This window comes from Labeo rohita, chromosome 3 (assembly GCF_022985175.1).
Source record: "Labeo rohita strain BAU-BD-2019 chromosome 3, IGBB_LRoh.1.0, whole genome shotgun sequence".
Taxonomy (NCBI): domain Eukaryota; kingdom Metazoa; phylum Chordata; class Actinopteri; order Cypriniformes; family Cyprinidae; genus Labeo; species Labeo rohita.
The window spans coordinates 35,178,047-35,203,881 of record NC_066871.1 but is presented as its reverse complement, the minus strand read 5'-3'; the positions used below and the strand labels follow the sequence as shown (position 1 = coordinate 35,203,881).

Below are 25,835 nucleotides of genomic sequence, written 5' to 3'. Positions count from 1 at the left end.
TTTCATTACGGGATGTTCGAGAAAACATTTTCCCTGTTCAGGCCCAATGTATCAGGGCAGCCTGGTCTCATTGTTTATAAGTAGGTATTTATACGTAAGGTTTAGAGACACAAAATGTACATTTTTGTAGAGCCTATGAGCGTTCGATTTTCCTGTCGTTTCTTGATGCGACACTGTTTGAATTTGTAAAATGCACTTCAGCGCGGGTTTATTGGACTCGCTGCTCGGAATGAAGATCGCTAGATAAAGGCTTGAATTTGGGTCCATTCCTCGCAATTGTATGGATTCGCAAGATCTGGATTAGAGCGTACAAATAAAATTGTTTAATTTTGTAATTATGATGCATGTTCGGTGTATTTTATGGCTCTATTGTTAGTCACAGCATGTCAAAGAAAACGCCTTGTGTGTACCATCCCGTTAATTTTGCATGAATGGTTAAACGATTGCAGAAATGTTATTTATTGTAAGGGTTCTTGGAAAAAAGCGAGTAGCAAAACACACAGAACAGAATGAAATGTTATAATTTTATATTAAATAAACGATTAACAATTTAATAATGCAATTGAAAACATAAGATCATTGGTGTGACAAAAAAAAAAAAAAAATTGCAAATATCGATTTTCATAAGGATTTGTTTTTAGGTGTCATCAATACATCAGTTTTGTACGTTTAAATGCTGAAAATACGTAAGTATTTGTACGTTTAGATGCTGTAAAAACTTCAGTATAGTACGTTTTAGTGTCTGGAAAAACACCTAACTGTACGTAAATGTACGTTTTGTAGAACCACATTTTATGCAAAATGCATACGAATTATCATGAGATCACATTGATCAGCGCAGTAACTGCCACATACACTAGAGGATCTAGTGTATTATTCTGTATAACCCATTAAATTTGTAGATTGGAACATGTAAATGAACATGTTATTCATTTGCATTTGCAATGCACATGAGTGAGTCAAATATACCAAATAATGTTAAGTTACATTGTGACTTTCATTTGTATTCATTTGTATGTAAGTGTTGTTTACATTAAGATTGAGAGATGGAAAGCTGGAAAGACTCACTTGCTTTATTCTGCACTTCCTTCAAGACATACAGAGATTAGAGATTATAAACGATCCTATTAAATATAAGAAAAATATTTAAAGATAAACCTCTAATATGCAAAAAGAGCAATCAAGAGGAAAATAAACAATTACAGCAGCTTTTCCACAAAACTGCTGGATTTAATTTCTTCACACAGTTGCATTTAATATTAATATGATTGAAATCCTGTATCATGTACAACTGCTGCTAGACTGATTCACATTAGATATTTCTATTAACTTTAGTAATGTCTAGTTCTATAATGACAACTCTCAGAAGATTTAACATGGCAATGGATATGACAATGTTGATGAATTTGATCTTGGCAGAACAGATCTGCTACACTGCTGAATTGCTGCTGCTTTTGGTTGTTGTTGTTGTAGAGCAAATACAGGTGCTTGCTACTGCCAGTACATATATACGTACGCTGATATGGTGCTGTGAGTATTCAAGACATACTGTTGCTGCACAAATAGCATATATAATAACCTGTAGCAGATCTATACAGGTGGAGCTGGGCAGGTGGGCAAACGCTGGGCAGCTGGGCAAAATGCTCTAGTGAATGCTAAACAGCCTTTAAATGTAAAGCAGCAAGCTGATTGGCTTTATTTGCAACATGAACCAATCAGCTTGTGCCTAGTAGTTTAATGCTGTGAATATCGTTTGCATTGAGGACCCATCAGCCTGAGTCATCTAGACTTTCATTACAGAACTTCACTTTCTTCACTCTTATTCTTCCAAAAGATTAAGAAATGCACTGTTAATATTTGCATTTATGTACATTAAATTCAACATTGACATTTACCATGCAAACTGACCCCATCTTCTTTCTTAACACATTTTCCTGCATGTTTTAACCACCTGAATTAATACTAGTAAGGTAATTAATACACGGGTTTTCACAATCAAATCAATTTCCAACTGATATAGTAACAGTGTTGTCAAGTCCATGGTTTTATAGTGGTTAAAGCAAAACCCCCTACCCTTAGAATGTGATTTCAACAGAGGTAGCACTCCTGGTCGGATGTTTAGAAGTCCTGATATGCAAATTGGGAGTAATTTTGATGATGCCAGTGAGTATTTAGGGCATGACATACATAAAAACACAAAACATTTTATTTTATTTTATTTTATTTTATTATTTAATTCATATTTCAAAAGAACAGGTTTCATGGTCTCTATATTACTGTTATATTTAAAAACATTTGGCTCTTGGTTAACTTTACTATGCTATGCATCAAAGTTGACTTGTTGAGGTCAGTAAAATCTAATATCCACACAAAAACAAACAAACAAACAAACAAAAAACACTAGAGGCAGTAAAACTCAATGGCAATATTTATTCCTATTCCACAAAGTATGATTTATAGGTACCAAGTTTTGATTAATAAAGCCTAATTTTCACACAATTCCTTGCATTATATTATGTTATGACTTACAAACAATTTTAACATCCTACGTGATTTGAAAACTGAGACTTTTAAACGTTGTCGTCACATATGAGTTTTCTAATTCAGTAGGTTGCTCGGAAGCTTACGCAATACGGTTTTGCACTTAACTTGAAAGCTATGGTTTGACAAAACAGCTCAAGTTAAAATAGCATGGCTGCATCAACAAATGCATTTTTATATCACTTTTGCATTGGTGTAGTGGTTTGGTGTAGGGGATATTTCCAACTCGCCGAGCATTAACCTTTAGCAACACTCCCTGGATATTTGAATTCTGAACAGCCGCAATACGCACCTCAAGCAGTGTTATAAAAACACGGCAATATGTGCCTGTGCCAATGTAATAAAAATGTACCACGATCACATATTGAACGTGTGTTTTAGCGCCACTCTCTGGACATTTTACTTTGAAACTGCCGCAAAACGTGCAGTAAGGTACGTAATTACAGTGTTGCAGAAATGTATATAGAGGCATGCATTTTTATGAATCTGGGTTGGTAAAATCTACATTTTTAACATGCTCTCACTACTATTTACAAGTATACACACACCACAAAAAACTCACTTGCATACAATGGGGTTCAACAGCATCATAACAAACCCTGACCTTGTAGGACCGAATGTGTAAGATTTGCGTCACTGTCAACACAGAGTAGTCAACCATACTGACTCTATGTTTGGGTTTGAGCGGCCATGTGCTCATGATGTGTTTGCTGGTTAAATGTGCCGTATTAATGGGCTACAATGCCAGCAATGACGTTAACCACTAACCCCGGAGAGGGTCACACGACTAAGTTTAAAATCCGCATGAAAGCACTAAATGAACGTAGTAAAGTGCAGATTGGCCTTGTCAGTTGAAGTGTATCAGCACAGATGTGTGCCGATCAATATGGAAGGGAAAAGTAAACCTGTTCACCCGACAGACAATGTTTGCTGCCTCGTCTTGATAGAATGAAGAGGAAATACGTGAAGCAAACAAAGACAAAGCTTTTTCTTGATAAATTAATGTTTAATAACACAGTGCCAAGAAATGGATGTCTAGATATCAGGCAGCCAGAATCATTTGTTCTCATCGATTGTTTGATCAAAAAAGAAAACAGGAAAGTGATCTGAAACAAAAGAATGTCATTCTAGGTCGGACAAGACCGGTATAGATGTTTAACCCTGTCTTTCTAGGGCTTGTTAAGATTATCATCACTGTAAAAATGTTTTGATCATTTAGTTTTTGAAAATTATTGGAATATGTTACAAAACTGAACAAGAAGAAACAATAAGAAATGCTTGTAAATTTCAAAACGATCTACAAAGAAATAGCACTCCAATTTTACTATGGTAAAATCTAAATTAGGTTTTTATGAAATTATTTTCTCTGGTTTCTTCAACTATCTCTGTTGTGAAGTAATTGTACAGTCAGATTTTCTAGCTTCCACTGAAGCACAAGCTGTTCTCTTGATCATTCTTAAATCATGCTGGAGAACGTGGATCTGAATGTCCATAAATATGCAAATAAACCAGGCACATCTAAAAAAGGGGAAAGATTTCAAATCATTTGTATGTGAGAGCCTGTGTTCCTGAGCAGAATGATAAAGTGATATCCATCACAAAGGGTTACCCCAACCCCCACAATCCCTTGCACGGGTAATTGCTGTATTGCATTTGGGAGGTATTGTAGTGATGCTAGACGCTTCTATAAATGGAAGGAAAAGGGAACAACCTGGACCAAAAAGGTCTGCAGAGACAGACATTATTTAATAGCACATTGTTGCATTTGATTTACAGGTCAGGAGGGCGCAAGTTTGGTGCATAAAAGCCTAGGGGCAATTTATCATTTTTTGCTAGCCTGGATGGAAAAATCATTCTGCAAATATTTATATTATAGAGCTCTTGAATTTATGATACATCTCGCTGGGTTATTTATCTTGGTTATTCATTGTCGGTCATGTTACTTACACTGCCAGTTAAACGGAACTTCACATTATTGATAGGGGAGAGCAAGGTGAATTGAGCCTGTGGGGAAGTTAAGCCACTCCTTGTTTCTAGGCAACCTTAAACAAAATTAGTGAAGTGTTCACAAATATATCAAGAGTTATCCATTTTACTCACCCTGTGATGGGGAGAGAGGCCCATGGGGTTTGAGCCGAAGGTCCTGGGGTAAGTTAAGCTAGTGGCTCAACCCCATCTTATAATTACAAAGTGTTATTTTACTGTAGTTCTACATGATATTTCATTAATTTTAAACCAAATATTTTAGATTTTGTTCTTTGTTATGGACTTGATTTTATTCTGATTGTTTTAAATAGGCCTTGTTTATGAAAATTGGCCATTGAAGGCCGTATGAAATTGTATTTCCCTGCAACATGGGATGCTGAGTACTTTAACCCAGTTCTGTCAGTTCGAAGTCAGCCCAGTGTCACAATGCTCACACATGGATTTTAAGAAGTCATTTTATCCACCTTTTTCTTCCTGTAAAAATGGGTGCAGCCATTTGTAAATTTTATGGATCTGGTTTCCGGCCTCATCCGCATCCAGATAATTTTAGCTGTACAAAACAGCTTGTTTACCTGCTTGATATTGCAAATTGGTGTGTTATACCACGTTATTTTAACTTGTTATCTTAATCATGAACACACTGGTTTGTAGTGCAAACAGTGCTACTGCTTACTGCATGTTGTTTTTCTTATTATTATTTCCCTATAGCTGATAATGAACTGGAAGTATCACCCATAGGCTTACTTCCTCGTTAAAGAAAAGGTGGATTGAATTTCTTTTCTTTTGATATAGCATGAGGTGAAAATGTTTAGTTTTACTTCAGCATAAATAGTGAAACAGTTTAACTCCATGTGGCTCAACTTACCCTACACTTGGGGCAAGTTGAGCCAAGAGAGCCCCTTTTTCCCCCTAGGAAAGTCATATTTTGAAATCAGCTTATTTTTGATACAAAATGATTATTAACTGGGGGATCCCCCTCGAAACATGACTGGGCTACTTTTGGAGTAGTTTTGAGTAGCAATTGGGCGGGTTTTGTTGTGAAAACCTGGCAACCCTGTTCACATGTTAACATCAAGGTGATCAGAATTAGAAATAAAATACTATGATTGTGCTGAGATGATAGTGTATTTAAATACAGTAAACACTTTAATGTTGTAAGTAATTTAGTATTAAAATAAATTATTAATTTAAAATAAATATTTTTTTCCCCCAAAATTTTCAAAGTGGTCAACATTAATGCCACTTACATCTAAATATGTGACCCTGGACCACAAAACCAGTCATAAGGGTTAATTTTCTGAAAGCTTTCCATTGATGTGTGGTTTGTTAGGATAGGACAATATTTGGCTGAGATACGACTATTTGAATATATGGAATCTGAGGGTGCAAAAAAATCTAAATATTGAGAAAATCACCTTTAAAGTTGTCCAAATTAAGCTCTTACTAATGCATATTACTAATCAAAAATTAAGTTTTTATATATTTACAGTTGGAATTTTACAAAATATCTTCATGAAACATGATCTTTACTTAATTTCCTAATTATTTTTGGCATAAAAGAAAAATCAAAAATTTTGACCCACACAATGAATGTTTGGCTATTGCTACAAATATACGCCAGTGGCTTAAGTCTGGTTTTGTGGTTCAGGGTCACATATGTGTGTTGTGCTGCAGCACTGATCAAAATCTCCAAACGTGACTTTTCAAATACATACAGCAAGAATACAAGCCACTCCAGTTGCTGAGTATGATTGAAGGGTCGTGAGTAAATACTAATGCAATTTAGAAGAACAGAGAAAATCAGACTCTTAAGTATGAGCTGACAGTTATTAGGAGTGCAGATCTAAGCACGTCTACAGGGCTTTATATCCTATTGGTCCAAACATGATTTATGCTCTTCATGAAAGATCAGAGCTTAGATTAAAACAGAGATCCTATCAAAGAGTAATGCATTCGAAACAAACCAGCTCTTTGTACTGAGTGGTTGTTATGCAATAGCATTTTTCTGCTCATGTGAACAGTATTATATTAAAATAAAATCAATACCAAGACAAGTTTATTACATGCTGAGCACACGTCCATTCTTGTAGTCTCCACTGATTAATAGGCAAGACTCATATGGGCTTTTGTTTCATTTCTCCAGCCCTAACACTCCTAGTCTCATGCGTGTTCAATCAGGGCATCTTGCATTGTTCTCACCAAACGTGTTGTGAATTATACAGAGCTCATTCACTGAACTTCTCACGACGCTATTCATCCGGGCTCTTAGAGAGAGGATGGATTTGTGAAACAGTCAGGTGTTTCCTTGCAGAATAATCACAGATGCAAGCAGTGGTTTTAATGATCGGATGGTGTAGCTAAAACAACCCCCAACACTGAGAGGACAGACAGTCAAAGATAGTTTACCACCATACTTAATGGGCGTTTGCATTGCCAGTAATGTTGACTTTTACCACCTTATGCAATTGGGTAAACAGAGTATAATAGCCGTTCTATTTACACATGATCGATTTCAATATAAATGCAGGCAGTTTAACCCCTAAAACTCCACAGTGTACTACATATCATCCAGACATCCAAGGTTTGTGCTGCAAGGGCACATTAAATAGGTCAAAAGTGACAGTAAGGACATTTATAATGGTACAAAATATTTCCTAAGTGCAGCAAATCAGCATATTATACTGATTTCTGAAGGATCATGTGACACTGAAGATTGGAGTAATGATGCTGAAAATTTAACTTTACAACATAGGAATAAATTGCATTTTAAAATACATTATGGTGGAAAATTATTGTTTTAAATTGTAATAATATTTACTGTTTTTACTGTATTTATAATCATATAATGCAGCCTTTGTGAGCATAAAGGACTTCTTAAAAAAAAAAAAAAAAAAAAATGAATGTTTATGCAGTAATATATGTATATATTGCATTCAGCATTGAAAGAGCTCATTTTACTTTGGATTGGAAATCAAATTGTAACTCAAGAATTGCTTGTTGTGCAAAATTAAATATAAATGTCATTATAATCTAGTAAAGTCACCATTATTAACGCTTTTACCATGCAGATTGTGTCAAAGCAGCTTTACAGGGTAATGTGAGTGCCAAAATAGTGTTCCTTTCTCCTCTGGCTATACAGTTTCATACGAGTTTAATTCTGTGGTCTTGTCCTGATGGCTGTCTAGGTGACAAGGTTTTCCGAGGAGATCTGTCTCTGGGGCTCATCTAGTTGACATGGTCTCCGCTAATATGCAGGGATCTAGAGGTCGTCTCTAGGTGCTCATCCACCATTTGGACTGGATACAGACTGGATCCGGGTGGATGCATTGACCATCTGATCTGGATACAGTCTGGATCTGGTGGCTATGGTGACCTCGGAATAACAAAGACACAGACTAATATTAATGTAGATGTCATTCTTTTAACAAAGTAACATGTACGTTGGGTGTTTTGGGAAGTGTTCCTGGTTCCGGTTGACCTAATTTATGCAGCCTAGCAATCCTTTAATGGATTTGATCTGTAGAGATGTGTTAGTGTGTTATGTGCAGTGATGGGAATAACGACGTTATAAATAAACAGCATTATTTATTTATTTTTCAGTAACGAGTAATCAAATGAATTACTGTTTCCCCCGTTACAACGCTGTTACTGACAATGAAATGAAGCGTTACTATGATTTATTATAACTTAATGTTTATTTTTCAGTTCATCTGAATGGATGCACTCTAGGACTCTGGTGTGAACGCACGCGACTAGCTGTACTAGCCGTCGCTTTGTCTCACACACCTGAAAGTAAGATACAGAGCGAGAGAGTCTTATATAACATGCAGAATTGACGCGCTACATGTAATCGATATTCGTTGTTGTATTTTCCTGTCAAAATAACAATAATAAAACAACAACAACAATAAAAATGACTAGCTAATGGCAGTTCTATTGTCAAGGTGTCCATATAAGGTTGATAATATTTATAATAATTTTTTTAATTTGATAGGTGTCTTTCACATTGTCTCACAGCAACATAAAATACATTATAGCAGCATATTAGTATATTAGTGTTCAGTGTTTTATAATAACAATTTATTCTATTTAGTGTCCATTTCATTCATTTAACATATTTAATATTGGGGGCATCCAAGTTATTTGACATATTTGACATATTTTATTAACACAGTAATTACTTTCACTGGTAATTAGTTAATTTCATAATAATGTGACTCAGTTACTAGCTTAGTTACTATTTGTGAGAAGTACCTAGTAACTATAACTAATTACTTTTTTAAAGTAACATACCCAACACTGGTTATGTGTAAGCTATGCTAAAGAGATGAGTTTTTAATGTAGATTTAAACTGACAGAGTGTCTCTGCATCCCGAACAGTGTTAGGTAGATTGTTCCAGATTTTGGGAGCTAAATAGGAAAAGGATCTGCCACCTGCAGTTGATTTTGATATTCTAGGTATTCTAGGTAATGGCCATAGCTTTGAGATTGTAGCAGACTTGAAGGACTATAATGCAACAAGAGCTTGCTCAAATACTGAGATGCTAAACCATTCAGGGCTTTATAGGTAATTAGCAAGATTTTAAAATGTATACAGTGTTTAATAGGGAGCCAGTGCAGTGTTGACAGAACCAGGCTAATACCTCTTGGTTCCAGTAAGAACTCTATCTGCTGCATTTTGAACCAGCTGGAGTTTGTTTATTAAGCGAGCAGAACAACCACCCAATAAAGCATTTCAATAATCTAACCTTGTAGTGATGGGTCGTTCTTGAACAATTCGTTCATTTAGTAAAGCATGAAAACGGTCCTAGTACTGAACCTTGAGGTACTCCATACTAACCTTGTGATTGGTATGACACCTCTTTATTCACTACCACAAACTGATGGTGGTCAGATAAGTATGATTTAAACCATGCCAATGCACTTTCACTAACGGCAACATAATTTTCTAGTCTATTTAAAAGAATGTTGTGGTCAAAATGCAGCGCTAAGATCCAGTAGCATTAATAGAGAGATACAACCATGATCGGAATGTAAGAGCATTAATAACATTAAAGTTATTAATATTAACAAGAACTGCTTAGGCCAATGCTAATTTATGGCTAATTCGTATGTATTTTATGAGGTGGCAAATTCATATGAATTTGTACACCCTCACTCATATGATTTTGTATGATTTCTGTGATGGTTAAGTCTAGGGGTGGAATGAGGTGTGGTGCTTGAACTCCTACAAATCTTTTAAAATATGTATGATTTTCCACAAATTGTATGAATTCGTACAAATTAGCTACGCTGTCAATTTTTTTTTACAAATATAAGACTAAACAGTACAACAATTATAATTTGAGGTTTTGAATCTTGAATTTTGATGGATTAGCTTCCTGCTCTCTGCAGCCAATATTTCACACCACAACACACTGCAAGTGAAGCTGAATTATGGTGTTGGGCTTGTCTTTTTTCTTTTACATTAAATAGTTCTGTTCATAGTTTTAGAGGTTGAGGGGCATGATAACTGTTTTTCTATAGTAATTCATTGTTGTGTGGACTGGAGTTGGGTCCAAAAAAAAAAAAAAAATTGGAATTGAATAACAGAAGTAGAGCCTTCCATCAGACCGAGCACTATTAATTTTTCTCTGCTTTTGGCTGCCAAGGCTTTTATGTGCATTGTTATGCAAAACTGATATGATACCAACCAGATTATGTTGATGAAACTTGACTCACGTGTACCACACAAGTTCACGTCTGAAAAAAAGTGTGAGCTGTCCTCTGGGTGTACAGGCTGAGTAGACCGCAATTTATTCAGAGGTGTGAGAAGCCCTTCAGCACATTTTCAAACATATACAAAATAAATTGCAACTGATATTTACAAATGGTCATCAGACTGTGTTGGTTGCTTGTGTTAAATAATAATATTAACACAGCAGACAATGCACTGCAGATTTCTGTGCTGTTTTTCAAAACGCATCTTCGGCTGATTAGAGCGCATTTGGAATAAAATAACTCGAGCTAATCAGCTGTTGTTGTGTAGCAGCCTTTTAGAAATGTTTCCTTGCAAGCGAGAAGCATTGTAAACCTGAGTTCACCATGGCAACCCTGGCTCTGCCGGCAGAAGCTCAGGTGTGTGTGACTGTGTGATACTGGGCTTGGAGAACAATCAATGAAACTCACTGCTGAGAAGCTAAGCCTCTAACCTACTGACAAAGACAACAGTCGTTTTTATATAGTTATTTTCACAATATTAACATATCTTTACCATTTTATGGCTAATAATAATAGACTATATTTGACCCCAAAACATTCCAAAAGATACGTACAATTCTTGTATTTAGTCTTGTTTCATTGACAAATTTCATTTAGATAGTACTTGTTAATAGAAAACAAAAGCTAGTCGATAGATGTCAGCATATCAGACTGATTTCTAAACTTATATTTCAAGGTAAAAAAAAGTACATGTAGTTACTCTGACCATTCTCTTGTTCACATAGGTATCTGTAACATGAGCACCAGTCCTGATGAAATGTGATCAGAAATCTATCCTTAATGCTACAGTGAAGATGGTTCACATGGAAACCCATGACTGCTGTTTCTGTCTGCTTTATTGATCTACATTATGTGTTAACAAGTAGTAACTGAAGGATCATTACAATGGGTTATTGGATTAATCAGTATGGTGTTATTCAGTTGTGAAGAAAAGGGATGTCAGCTGCTTTACAAAACAATATGTGGTTTCTTATGACCTGTAGTAGAAGTCTGAAAAGATATTCTGTTTTAATACTTGGCTTAGTATTGTACAGTTTCAGTCATTCTAAACTGATGTAAATGAATGTAATTATCATGTTATACTGAATAGCTCTAACTTGCATTAATGACAGATAATTTGGTTGGCTGAGCTCCTTTCCAAAAGCTGATATTGTCTGGCTGTTTGTGTTTCAGACAGACATATAGTAGTTTAATAATTCACTCAACCGATTTGTTGAATATGTAATCATTTGTGAAGGAAACATTAGTATGTTGCTTGAAGAGAAACAATTTTTGTTGGCAGAAAACTCGCAATATCTTAAAGGGGTCATCGGATGTCCATTTTCCACAAGTTGATATGATTCTTTAGGGTCTTAACGAAAAGTCTATAATATACTTTGGTTAAAAATTCTCAATGGTAGTGTAAAATAACACCCTTTTTACCTTGCTAAAATCAGCTCTGCAAAAATCATCCCATTCTAGTCGAGGCTGCTTTAAATGCAAATGAGTTCTGCTCGCCCCGCCCCTCTCTTCTCTCTGTGGATTGATGAGCCTGTTTACTTTAGCCACGTTTAGCCGCTAAACCTGCTAACTATCACATTATTAGGAAAGGCGATCACAAAGATTCATAAAAAAACACTTCTGCTGTAAGTAAAGTTGGATCATGAATGATTCGCGTGAACACAGATGGATATATGTAGATCGGGAGGCACATTCCCTTCACAAACAAACGTAATCCACTGCATTTTCAGCGGTTCAGATGTCGGGAATAAATGACGACCACTACGTTCATTATTACATCCAGCAACACAACACCTCAATTCTTGTCTAACTTACATCCCTGCTCCGACATCAAAACATGGAGGTTGGACTGTTACAACTGATCTTAGGTGAGACGCTAATGTCAATCAACTATTGTGGGAGTGGCCTCTGTGGGTGTGACGCAACAACGACAGGCATCTGAGAATGGCTCGATTTGAAAAATGGGATATTGTTTTTACAGATTAATTAAAAACCACTGCATGGATTTTTATCATTATAGGGTAGATTTGTACATACACTGCCAACACACATTAATGTTCAAACAGCATGTAAAAGTGAACTTAGCATCCGATGACCCCTTTAATGTGTTTCCATCACCCTGTTTTTACACACATTGAAGTATGGATTAAAAAAGAAATAATGGAAACACCTCATTTCAAAATTAAATCCCTTAATTTACCTGCTTGAGGTTTTTAAAAGAGATATTGCGAATAATGGGAGATAGAAACATGTTTGCTAAATAAATTCCTCCATACATATCAGAATTTAGATTAAGTATAAGTATTTATTGAACTATTGTGTAAAATAAAACAAACATATTCTGAATGCATCCTATTTCAGCCAAATCATGTTCCTGTATTGTCAAAGCAAAACTCATCCCAGAATAGCCCAGTGCTGTTTTACACAAATGTTTTAAAAACACAATTCCAGAGCTAAATATTAGCTAGACTTGGCCCAAATTTATTGCTATTTGAAGTGGAAGATCATTGCTCTGTCTTTGTTTGTATTGTGCTCTTTTGCGTAGCAGCTTGAGGTAAATTCATATACTTTTTAAATGACACAAATGATTTCAAATCTTTTATTGAAGCATGTGCAATATCTAGCACAGAACATACATAAGTAAATACATCTATCACTTTTGGGAGGAGAAAACTCTTTTCATATATATTTGCATTTGACATCAAAATCACCATGAATAATAATATCAGTACTGTGCCGGTTCATCACTTTTTTTATGATTTTTTTTAGTGTAAAATCTGCATCTTTGTGCAAAACTGTTTGAGAATCACTATGCCTGACCCAGTGATTTATATAGTTTAGTGTGAGTATGGCTCCTAGTGGATGCAAGTTGAACTGCATGAAACTTCTGGAATTGGAATGTTTTATGGATTTGCATAAACAGATTTGTGAAAATCACATGATGATTAGAAAAGTCAGCTTTAATTAGTGTACATATATAAACAGCGTTCAAGTTGTTTCAGTGTGTCTTGTTTCATTGGTTGCTGTTTTGTCATAGCACGATTTCACATTTCCTTCAGCCAACATGGAGCTTTCCTGGGGCTTCACTTAAATCAGGTATTAGAGTATGTAAGTGATTTCAGATGGAAATATTTCTGGTGGCTTGTGAAGTGGGGAAAGAAGGCGCTCTTGTTCTGTGTGTAGTGCAGTACCAATAAGACAAATCTTTAGTAAATCATACAAAATCAGTCTGAACTATCCAATGCTCCAACCACATTATATGGACAATTATTTACAATGTGCTGCAATGATTCAGCTATGTATGTATGTATGTATTTATTTATTTATAATTTGAGAAACAAGAGACAATTTCTAATACCAAAGATAAGACATAACAACAGCACCAATAATATTTTTTTCTTGATGGGAACAAAAGTATAAACAAATATATTTTTTATTAGCAGCATTTGTAAAAAAAAAAAAAAAAAAAAATGTAACAAATATTACATGCACACAGCCAACTCAAAAAAAAAAAAAAAAAAAAAAAAAAAAAAAAAAAAAAAAGCAAATCAATTACAGTGCTAAAGAGCACAGCATATCTAACAACTGATATTTGAAAGTGAATTTTGCTGCTTGACAGTGAAAGGATAAATCACTCATTTCACTTATTTTACCTTGATGTATTAAAATAACTAAAACTAAAATAAAAATTAATAAAAACTATATAAACAACAACAAAAAAACAATACATACTTACTTCAAACAAACAGACTTTAACAAAAATTAAAATGAAAACTAAAATAAACAACAACTAATTCAAACTATATATATATATATATATATATATATATATATATATTATCTCAATGACAATGAGATTACCAGGTATGTTTACACATATGAGGAATTTGTTTTAGTGACAGAAGCTCCGCAGTGCAAAACAATGACATAGACAAGACACAGATAACAAAAAGAATAATACACAAATATACAGAATAGACAATGTAAAAAATAGCAAAAACACACTTTTCCAAATATATATTCAGTGTAGACTTTCAATTAATTTGAAATCATACATTATTTTGCATAAAGAATAGGAATAAATGCGACTCTGGACCACAAAACCAGTCGTAAGTGTCATTTTTTTTAAAAAAAACTGAGATTTATACATCATCTAAAAGCAGCATAAATAAGCTTTCCATTGATGTATGGTTTGTTAGGATAGGATATTTGGCTGAGATACAGCTATTTGAAAATCTGGAATCTGAGGGTGCAAAAAAATCTAAATATTGAGAAAATCACCTTTAAAGTTGTCCACATGAAGTTCTTAGTAATGAATGTTAATAATACAAAAAAATCGTTTTTTGATATATTTCTGGTAGGAAATTTACAAAATATTTTCTTGGAACATTATCTTTACTTATATCCTAATCATTTTTGGCATAAAAGAAAAATCTATAATTTTGACCCATACAATGTATTGTTGGTTATTGCTACAAATTTACCAATGTTACTTAAGACTGGTTTTGCGGTACAGGGTCACAAATACATTTGCAAAATGCTGTTTGAAATAGTTTTTCATGTGAGCTACTCAGTGCATTTTCTTTAATAAATCCAGTCATGATTCTATACAAGAAAAGGGACAAATGTCAGCTGCCTGCCATGTCCTGTGGCCTTGTCTTCAGGTAAAACTCAGATCTATATTCCCTGGTCTTAATTAGATCCATACCTACCGCATGGCAGGCAAAAGTTCTACCACTCTATTGATCAGATGGTCAGTTTACCTGGCAATATCCATTGATTAAACCTCACCAGACCTTTAGTTATGTCATCAGGTCTTGTGTTAGTTGGGTTAATTTGACATGTAAAGATTATAGAGACAAACAGGCTCTCGATGAAAACATCAAGCTAAAAAGTATGATAGTCCACGATAAACAATGCAGTGTGCTGATCCTGCTACTGAGACCAAAACGAGCATGATCTGGCACTTCAAACTCTTGATCACTGTATCGCCCATATTTGAGTGACCACAGTGAGCAGTTGTATCTCTTTTGATCGTCCTGGATATTGAGGACACTTGTGATGTTGAACGTTCCATCAGAGTTTGCCAGGCTTGTGGTTGTAGAGTTGGAAGTCAGGTTCTTGTCATAATGAAACCAGTTTATTATGGCCTCTGGGTACACACCATTAAAGCTACACTGCATTTGTTTAGGTCCAGCCATCTGGTTGGAAAATTCTCCAGTGCATTCTCCTGCATAAAAACAGTTACAAACACAAGGTATAATAATTATATGATGTGATGTCCAGTGTCTGTGTGCAGATCTACACAGTATAAAGTATTTCCAAAATGAATACAAAGATAAAAATACATAAGTAGTTGACATACATTCCAAAGTTTGTTTTCTCCCCATGTGCTCTGCATGACCCACTTCTGTCTCTTGTTAATCTTGTCATAATTAACCTTGTTTACATTAGTATTTGAAGTGTCTTTAAACGGTCTTTTGTTCAATAATCCAGTGTTAAATTTAAGTTGTGCATGTTACATTCCTGCCTTTGTTTTATTACCCTTGTGTGGATTTATTAACCCTTAAATGCATACCTCGGGTCTTCTGCGACCCGGGACATTACTTACTACCCTCTCCCTTATTCATTTTTTCAAGTTTGACATCAGTTTTCTTATTATTCCTCAATCTATTCATTATGAACAATAAAACAGGAAACATTTATATATATATATATATATATATATATATATATGTAAGTTTAAGTTTCAAAAGGTATTCTTTTGTAATTGTTCTTAAAATATCAAGAGAGGTTTTTTTTTTTTTTTTTTTTTGCTATTGCTATTGCAGCAGTTAGAGATCCATCTGTGCTAGATATATAGGCCAGAGTCGCTAAATACCTGAATATGTAATAGTAATTGGGAAAACAGTCATGCATTTAAGGGTTAAAAGACTGTTTATGGTCATCTTTTCCTTTGTATGCTCATTATACACCACAACACTGACAGAACACCAGACCTTAAAGGAAGAAAAAGTATGGAATGGGCGGCAAAATTCTCTGGATCCCTTGTTTTGTTCACCTTGGGGTTTGCACGTCTTGCCATCACGTCTCCAAATAACGACGCTTCACATTACCATGAAGTCCCTATTTTGGATTGGGGTGAATTACCATTGCCCCATGGACCTCCCAGACATCACTGGACTGAAATGGAGGGAAAACATGTTTCAGTGTCTGGAGAGAACCCAAAGCCCGAGCCCACTGTGGACAGAGAGCCCATGCCCACCAGGATCACTGAGCCATTGCTGAGGAGTGCAACACAACTGGAGATTGTTCCAGAGCCTAAACCTCTCGGAGCATCTAATCAGGTGCAAGAGCCAGCTACAATGTTCGCCATGAGGTAGATTGCTATGGACAGTGAGAGCGTCCATAGTCTCTGCCCACTGCACCATGGCTGAGGTTGAGCTGAGCTCAGTGGGCTTATACGGGGACATGCCCATTCTCCTTCTACGTTCCTTGGACTTATCTGTCTGCCCTGAATTGTCGGTCAGCCCTGTTATCCCCCTTTTGAAGGCGTTTCCGGTGCTGGGAGTCACAGTCTGGTGTCACAAATGGCTACCCACCCTCCCGCTTCTGCCTCATCCACTACTGTCGCCTGGCAGCCTCTTTGCTCACCCTTCGCCCACCATCTGTACAGTGGAATTGCCATGGGTCTGCCAGTCTCCTTCGGCATCCCTTGTCTCTGCCTCCAGCCTCTGAGTCCTGGACCCCGCCTTGTCCCGTCGACCCAGTGGCTCCACCATGGCTCCTAGCTCCCTCCTCTCTGCTGTGGCCCATTAGTCCACCCACTCCGTTGGGCTCTCTATTCCCTCTGGCTCTGTCTTGGTCAGTCATCGACCATCTGCTGCATCGGGACTCCACTCCTCCGGTTACACCTCGTCCCTCTGTCTCTGTCAGGCTCCTCCGGCTCCTCCGTGGTCCTCTGTCGGCTCTCCGTCGCAACCTGGGGCTCCACCACCACCTGCTCCACCGCCGTCGGTTGCCCCTTGGAGTCGACAGTCCTTCTCCCACCATGGCTTCTCCCTCCGTCGGCTCCACTGTGGGTTGCCATCATGGCTGTGGCCTGGGTCCTGCCTGGGTCCTTCTGCTCCAAGTTCCTCCTGTTTTTGCCCTGGCTCCTCCCTCTGTCTGATCCACCTGGCTCCTCCTGTTCCCTTCTTGGCTCCTGGCTCCTCCCTCCTCCACTCCCACACTGAGAGGGGTGTCCGTCCTCCTCCTGAACAGCCACCAGAATTGTCTGCCTGCCTCTCTGCTAGCCCCTTTGCCGTCTCCTGTCTCTCCCTTTGTCTCCGCAGCATGAGGTAGTGCCTTCCTAGACTGTTTGTGTTTCTTTCCATGCACTCTGTGTGACCCAGTCTCTCTTCTTAATCATGTCATTTGGTTTGGGTGTGTCTTATTAATTACCCTTGTTTACGTTAGTATTTAAAATCCTGTGTTCCTGCATCCAGTGTTAAAGTTACGTTGTACGTGTTACCTTCCTGCCTTCTTTGTATTACCCTCATGTGGCTTTATTAAAAGACTGTTTATGTTAATCTTTTCCTTTGTGTGCTCATTATACATCACAATGCTGACAGCAGTGTTTTCTACATATTGATTTTCTGATTAATGGTCCATTCATTTAATAATTAATTTATTCATTAAATTAAGGTTCATGCTTACAATTTTGCAAAATAGGTTGATGTACTGACCTATAGATACGTTGATATTTTCTGCTCCATGTCCAGACTGTGTCTTTATACAACAAAAATATGTGCCCACGTTTGCTGGCGTAGGATTTGAAATGGTTAATGTCAGTGCTTCTCCTGTGTAGTTGCACTTAAATCCTGGAGGGAAGTTGCTGGATGTTGGATCACACTCAAAATCTTTCTCTTCTAGTTTTTTCCAGTATACTTTAACAGTGCTCAGAGGCATTGACGCACTGATGTTGCATTGTAAGACAGTCCTCTCATTGCAATTCACTGTCTGATGTTTGAAAGCACGCAGCTGTATTTGACCTGCATGCATCAGAAAGCAATATTAGCATATGCTGACACATTTCTATCCATACAAACTCTGCAAAAAAGAAACATTTTTTTTAGGATTCTGTATTTTAAAGATAATTTCATAAATTCCAAATAAGCTGTACATAACTTTATTGGGTTTAAAGGCTTTCAAAGGGTTTCTTAACACGTTAAGACATTTGCCAGAAATAAAAAACAGTTGAATGTGAGATGACGTTTGTTTTTTTGCTCCACATATGCTAAACATGTGGCATACAATGTGATACAAAATAAAAGTTACTTTAAGACTCTAAAACTACATTTTTAAAGTTAAATCAAAGAAATTCAAGACTTTAAAACTCAGTCTATGTGGTAAAAACAACAACAAAAAAGCATAAGTCACACTACTTACCTTTGCTGTAGTCTGATGTCAGAAGGATAATTAAAATTGGCATAACGACTAACATCTTTATTCCCTTTCAGAATAGAGCTGGAGGTTGTTAGATGTGTGTTGTGTGGAAGAAGAAAATTATTGTGAAAGTGAAGAAGAAAGTGCTCTCGGTCTACACTCAGGCACTCAAACAGGGGAATTTTCTCCAAGCTGACAGCATGCTGTTGCTTGCCCACTGTAACTATTGTAGGTTTTGCTCCTCCCTCTTTTCTATCTTCTTGTACCAGACAATGTCAGATTGAATGTATCTCTCTTTGGCTTAATGGGCATCTCAGGAAAAGTACCCACTTTTCTCTTATCAAGGGTTTCTCTGAAACATCCAGCATCTGATGTCATTTCATTATATCTGGCATGTTATTGCATTTACAATAATATGATTTTTTACATTGCTAAAATCAAAAGTTCACTTTCCCAGGAAATGTATTGGACTCCCTCTTGTGTAATGAATTGAGAAACTCAAAACAGCAGGTCCAAACATAATCTTTGGAACTCTACCACAGAATTGTCTTGGCTTTTGAGTTTGCATGTTTTCAGTATTACTTTGGCAGATGTTTTCAGACTGTGTACACTGAAATGGTAACAGTTAGGGAATACATATTCACTATTAACTAAGAGTTTTCCCTCAATAAACTCTTATTTTGCTGTTTATTGATAGTAAGGTAATTGTTGTAGTAGTTCATATTTAAGTATGGGGTTAAGGGATCTAGAATATGGAGAAGCATTATAAACAGCCAATATGCTAGCATTCAAATATACAGCTAGTTAATAGTGAATAGTGTTCTACATAGTGAATAGTGTTGCCACGTATTTCAGACAGACATGGATGCTGTATTGGCATGCTAGGGCAATGCAGGACATACTGGTAAGCAGTGGCTGAGGAGCCCTGGTACAATGTTTTGACATTTAGTGGGTGCGTTTAGTTCTTCATGAAATGTTTGCTGAACTGGAATATGTATCAATATGACTGTATAACGTGTCTTTTTCCCTATGTTTGAGTGATGTCATAATGTTCTTAGGGGTTCTTTTGTTTTTTTACCCCTTTGCATTAGAACATTCCATTAATCATGTAACTAATATCTCGAAGTAGGAAGCATTCAGTAACATTCAGCTCTCTGAGAGACATCTGTCTTCACAGGATATAGGAGGGATTGTGTTTGGACTCATATTACAGAGGTTGACACATCTGGCACCAAATCAAAAAAAAAAAAAAAAAAAAAAAAGCACACACCCAACACTTAACAAAACACAACTGGATAACATCATTTTAGCACCTTAGCTCTGAAATACTTCTTATCATTATTATTTTTAAATCATCAACTAAATATTAAGACTTGGAGATAAAAACAAAATTTTTAATTGGCATTGTTGGTACCATGAATAAATTTTAACACCCATGGAACCGTTCCATTCCAGAAAGGTTCTTTACAGTGGGAAACGGTTCTGTTTTTTTTTTTTTTTTTTTTTGTAAAAAAACACTGTTTGTGCAATGGAAAAGTTCCATAGACTTTAAAGTTTCTTATTTGAATCATTAATGCTAATAAAGATATTAATTTCTATAACTTCTTTCTATAATTAATTTATAAAAATCATATTGATTCCAAGCTTCAATGGAATGTTACAAAAGCTTTTTATCTCAGATAATTGCTGATTTTGGATCTTTCTATTCATCAAAAAGTTTTTAAATATTGATAATAATAATAATAATAAATGTTTCTTGAACAGCAAATAAGAATATTATAATAATTTATGAAGGATATGTGACACTGATGACTGGAGTATTGATGCTGAAAATTTGGCTTTGATCATAATAAATAACATTTTAAAATATATTCAAATATAAAACTTTTTTACAGTAAAAATATTTCAAAATGTTACTGTTTTTGCTGTACTTTGGATCAAATAAATGCAACTTGGTGAGCAAAAGAGACTTTTGACTGGTAGTGCATTTACTCCACGAACATGGGAAACAGCTCTTTGTTGTCTGCAGTGTTCTGGTCTTTTCTCAGCCTTGATGCTCTTTCAGTTGCGTAAATTGTGCGTTTAAATTCCATCTCCGTTACCTTTAAAAACCCACGATATGCATCAAAAACAGCTCTGATCATGGCGTCCTCCATTTACCGGTTGTTAACATTTGTAAATGCTGCGCATAATGACATCACTGTCGGCCACTTCAGAGTTCCTGTTGCCAAAAGCCCATTATGTTTTTACATATAATTTTGTGACTTCACTGGAATAGAGAGTGGATGTGAATGAATGATACAAAGGTGAGTCCACATCTAAAATCTCTCTGACACTCTTAAAATAAATGTTCTTTATTGATATTTATTGTTTCATGAAGAATCTGGAAGCATTGAAATTTTCTTTGGGGAACCTGAAAAGGTTTTTCTGTGGCTTCCCTGAGAAAACTTCCTTGTGAAGCCTTTATTTTTAAGAGTGTGTAGTATTTTATTGACTGCTAAGGGAAGAATTTACAGAGTAGTTTTTTTTTTTTTTTTTTTTTTATGTTACATATCTATTTATGTTATTCTGTACGGCCAGCAAAACCTGAAGCATTTGACTTATCTCATGAGAAATCCTGTGCAAATGTAATCCTGGGTCATCTTGCTCCATGCTGTTGAGTCTGCTGGGCATCCTTCTAAGAATGTTGGGTTTGTTAAGAGTGTTCTTTGTTAGGTTTTATTTTGAACTTCTGTCTTTGATGCTCTTGGCTCTGTCCAAAACCTAAAAAAAATGCTGAAGTAGGAGGACATCAAGGCATGTCTGGATCCAGTGTTACATAACATACTAATTTGAAGGCAGAATTAATGAATCCTTTGCTGGCTATGAAATCCCACACTCATGGGAACACGCATGTGGTTAAAGTATAGCATTATAATTCAAGAATAATAAGCTTTGTGAGAGCCTAAGGATAGTAGGCCTATAGTGCAGATATAAGTGGGTGTTTACAGCTTCAGTGAAAGCACTGCAAGACAAACGGCGAGACCATCAAAACATTGAGAAATATTCTTTATGCGAGTCACAGTGAGGTGAAGGCAGTCACTTCTTTCATAAGCCTTGAAGTCAGCAGACGGTACTGGAGTTTCTGGTGGACTTGAAATGATAGTTTGCACCCTACCGCCTACCTAGTAACCAACAGCAAACACAAGACCTAATCAATCATATAGCTAAGCATATACAGTGCCTTGTTAATGTATTCAGAGCTTTAGAGGTGAAGAGGTGAGGAGAAGATAATTGCTATATGCTGATGTGCAAAGCATGTTCCATCATACCCAGAAAGACTAGAGGCTGTAAAGGTGATTCAGCTAAGTACTGAGTTAACGGTATGAATACTTATGCAATGCACTTATTTAAGTGTTTTAATTTTAGACAACATAGTGCATTTATACATTTTTAATCTCTGTTCAAATTGTCCTAGTATTGTCATCAGACAGATTGTTTTAAGCTTCCAGACAATTCTTTGTCAGAGCAACATTCAAATGCTTGCCTTGATGAACTATTTTTTTGATGAAAATTAATTTGTGAAAGTAGCAAAGAGTCAAGTACGGGTGAGAAATGACGTAGAGAAAGGAAAATTCTTTTGTGTATCCCCTTGCATAGCTCATCTGTATATCTAATGTCAAAACAGAGTCTTATCATCCTCCCCCAAAAGAAGAAGTTCTAGGGAGTTTGTTAGGCTGAGATTTGTGAGGTTGTCGAGAAACGGGAGAAAGAATGTATAGAAAATTAATTCCATGAGGTGACCATGCTGTTCTGTAAGACATTGATAGTTTAGGCTAAAAATTTGACATTTTCATAATACAATAAAGATGTGTGGTTTACAAGTCAGCAAAATCACATCACATAAACCACATTTATATGTGGTTTACAGCTAGAAAATAATAGAATATGGTGTGGGACTTTATTTTATCCATCAAGAATGAAATGTCAGTGCTTAGTGGGTTAGCATGGCCCCATCGCCCCCACTGGTAATTGACATCAAGTGTGCCATTTGGGACAGGGCCAGAGTTGGTATAGTGAAGGATTTCAGGTGCATTCTTATGAGTAATTAGCTTTTGTGCTGAGTGGTTCAGGCTTTTAAAAGGTTTGAGAAGCTTGGTTGTCATGCCAGCTTCAGCTTTGTTTGTTATGATTATAGGTAGCTGTAACGCCAAGCCAGCAGAGGGAGCCCTTACCCATGAACTGACTGTTGCTGCTCCCTCTGCTGCCTCGTTGGTTACTTCCTGTTTGGTGGCCATAAAAGGAGGCCTACACCAAACAGGAAGTGTGAAGTATTGTTTTGCTATAGCGGACTTTACCAAGCGTTTTCCTGTTTTCATTGCCCTGGTTTTTGATTATTATGGTTTGGTTTCTTGTCATTGTTTTCCTTTGTTTTGCCACTGTTTTGACATTCTGCCTGTTTTGAGGATTACGCCATTGTATTGTCTTCGCTACACTGTATGTTTGGAGATTGACCCTGCCTGTCTGGTTACGATCTGTATAATAAAAGCTTGCACTTGGATCTTACACACTTCCTACGAGTCCGCCTTACAGTAGCATTATAGAATACTATTCCATCATTAATGAATAACTACATTGGAGCAAATGAGTTAAAGCAATAGTAAGGGGTCATCGGATATGATATGAGTTGATATAATTCTTTAGGGTCTTAATGAAAAGTCTATAATATACTTTGGTTAAAAATTCTCAATGGTTGTGTAAAACAACACCCTTTTTATCTTGTCAAATTGAGCTCATGCAAAAATCATCCCATTCTGAGGGATTGTCCCCCTAAATGCAAATGAGCTGTGCTCGCCCCACCCCTCTCTTGTCTCTGTGGAGTGAAGAGCTGCTCTCAGAGATTGTTTACTTTAGCCGCATTTAGCGCAAAACTTGCTAACTAGCACGTTATTAGGAAAGGTGCTTGCAGAGATTCATAAAAATAACACTTATACTCACTTCTGCTGTAGGTGAAGCTGGATCACAAATGATTTGTGCGAGCATAGATGCATTTATGTAGATCGGGAGGCACATTCCCTTCACAAACAAACGTAATCCACTGCATTTTCAGCGGTTCAGATGTCAGGAGTAAATGACGACCACTATGTTCATTATTACATCCAGCAACACAACACCTCAATCGCTCATCCGGAGATATTCTTGTCTAACTTACATCCCTGCTCCAGCATCGAAACAATGGAGGTCTGACTGTTACAGTTGATCTGAGGTAAGACACTCATGTCAATCAACTATTGTGGGAGCGGCCTCTGGTGTGACGCCACACCAACAGGCATCTGAGAATGGCTCGATTTGAAAAAGGGGATATTACTTTTACAGATTAATTAAAAACCACTGCGATTTTTATAGGGTAAATTTGTACATACGCTGTGTTGTGGCAAAATCAAACCGACTCTCACCAAAGTAAGAGACAAACTCAGTCAAATGTCTTTTATAATTTATTCTTTGCAAAGAAGGTCAGACAGTCATACAGAAACACAGGTTACTGCAGAGTGCGACCCAGAAGGGAGGGCTCACTCCAATTTATATCTCTTCCCTAGCCTTCAAGGTTACATCTCCTAACTGGTAACTTTCCACATATAGTAAGGGTCAGACAAATACATTCTGCTACGTCATACTCCCAAGATTCAAATCTTTATATTTAGGGCCCTACCACCCTTCTCTTATGTCATTCTTATAGTAGGTTTAAATAAAACAGACCCTTACACAATATTCCATAAGCACATAGATGAGTAAAATGAATTTTTCTTTCACAGCTGCTAACACACATTAATGTTCAAACAACATGTAAAAGTGAACTTTGCATCCGATGACCCCTTTAACATTTTAGTAGCTACTGTTAACTAACAAGAAACTCTGATTAACAAATTATTAAGTAATAGCACTAATTAAAGGGGTTCTATTATGCTCCTTTACAAAGTCTTTATTTTGTTTTGTGGGTGTACAAGAACATGCTTTCATGTTTGGTGGTTTGAAAAACACATTATTTTTTATACCTTTCTCCCAGCCTGGCACAAATGGCTCAATTGGTTCCGGGTTTGATGAAGTCCTGCCTTCCGAAAAATGAAATATGTTGTGATTAATTAGCTGTCCCACTGTGTTGCAATCGGCGAACAGCTTAGATAATGTTTCAGTACTGCCACGCCCCTTACCATAGTAGCAAGTTCCGTTAGCACAAGCTAGATTAAATTGATACTTACACTTTAAATTTGGATATTTTTCTTACAAAAAATCATCAATGTGCTACGGAGGCTTTTATTGACCCCCTGAACCTGTGTGAGGCACTTTTTATTATGGTTGGATGCCCTTTATTGGACTTGTTTTGGACTGATGAAGAGAAACACCCGTCTATGTCATTCTAAAGCTTGAGAGTGCCTGGATAATTTTAGATAGAACTCTGACTGCATTCGTCTGACAGAAGGAAGTCATAAACACCATGGAGGGTAAGTAACATAATACACTACAGTAGTGTCGGGTCCTATCGTCAGCCTACGAGATCGCCAAAACATGTTATATCATGTTAATTTATTTAATTAATTATTTCGTTTCATTGTCTGAAACCAGGTCTAGCTTAAGGCTAAAAGCTGCCTGACATTAATGTTATCAAAGAACATCATTAGCCTAATCGCTGTAGTCCAAAGGAGCTGTCCGTGTAGTTCTTGAAAAGGATTTTTTAAAAATGAAATATCTCCTTTTGGAGTGAGATTTATGACTTTATAGATCTTTGTTATGCCCAAACATACACACTGACTAAAATTAAAAAAAAAGCATAATAGGACCCCTTTAAGGTAACAGCAAAGTTGAATGAGGTAGTGTGAAATTAGCTAATCAGTAGCTACTATTTTTTTTCCACACCTCCCAGAGGACTACTAAGAACTGCTATTTGCAGGTCCATAATTAATGTGAGTAATGTATAATTAATTGTAAAGTCAAGATCATTGTAACCCAGTAATGACTCAGAAGTAATTATTAATTATTTATATGGATCAGTGTTCTAAAGTCAAATGCATGCACAGCAAAATCCCCAGTGTTAATTTAACACTCTGAGTGTGGACACATATAAACACTGAAGCAGTGTTGAAGTT

At 36.4% G+C, this 25,835-nt stretch overlaps 1 protein-coding gene across 1 annotated transcript; it reads right to left on the bottom strand.

Annotated features, from left to right (window-relative positions):
• Window positions 1-13,788: 13,788 nt before the first annotated feature.
• Window positions 13,789-18,896, bottom strand: LOC127162670 (uncharacterized). The gene is made up of 3 exons (XM_051105503.1): window positions 18,718-18,896; window positions 18,015-18,320; window positions 13,789-15,517 (listed from the first exon to the last, which is right to left on the bottom strand). The coding sequence occupies exons 1-3, from the start codon at window positions 18,770-18,772 to the stop codon at window positions 15,138-15,140; spliced, it is 741 nt and encodes a 246-aa protein (XP_050961460.1). The 5' UTR covers window positions 18,773-18,896; the 3' UTR covers window positions 13,789-15,137.
• Window positions 18,897-25,835: the final 6,939 nt, after the last annotated feature.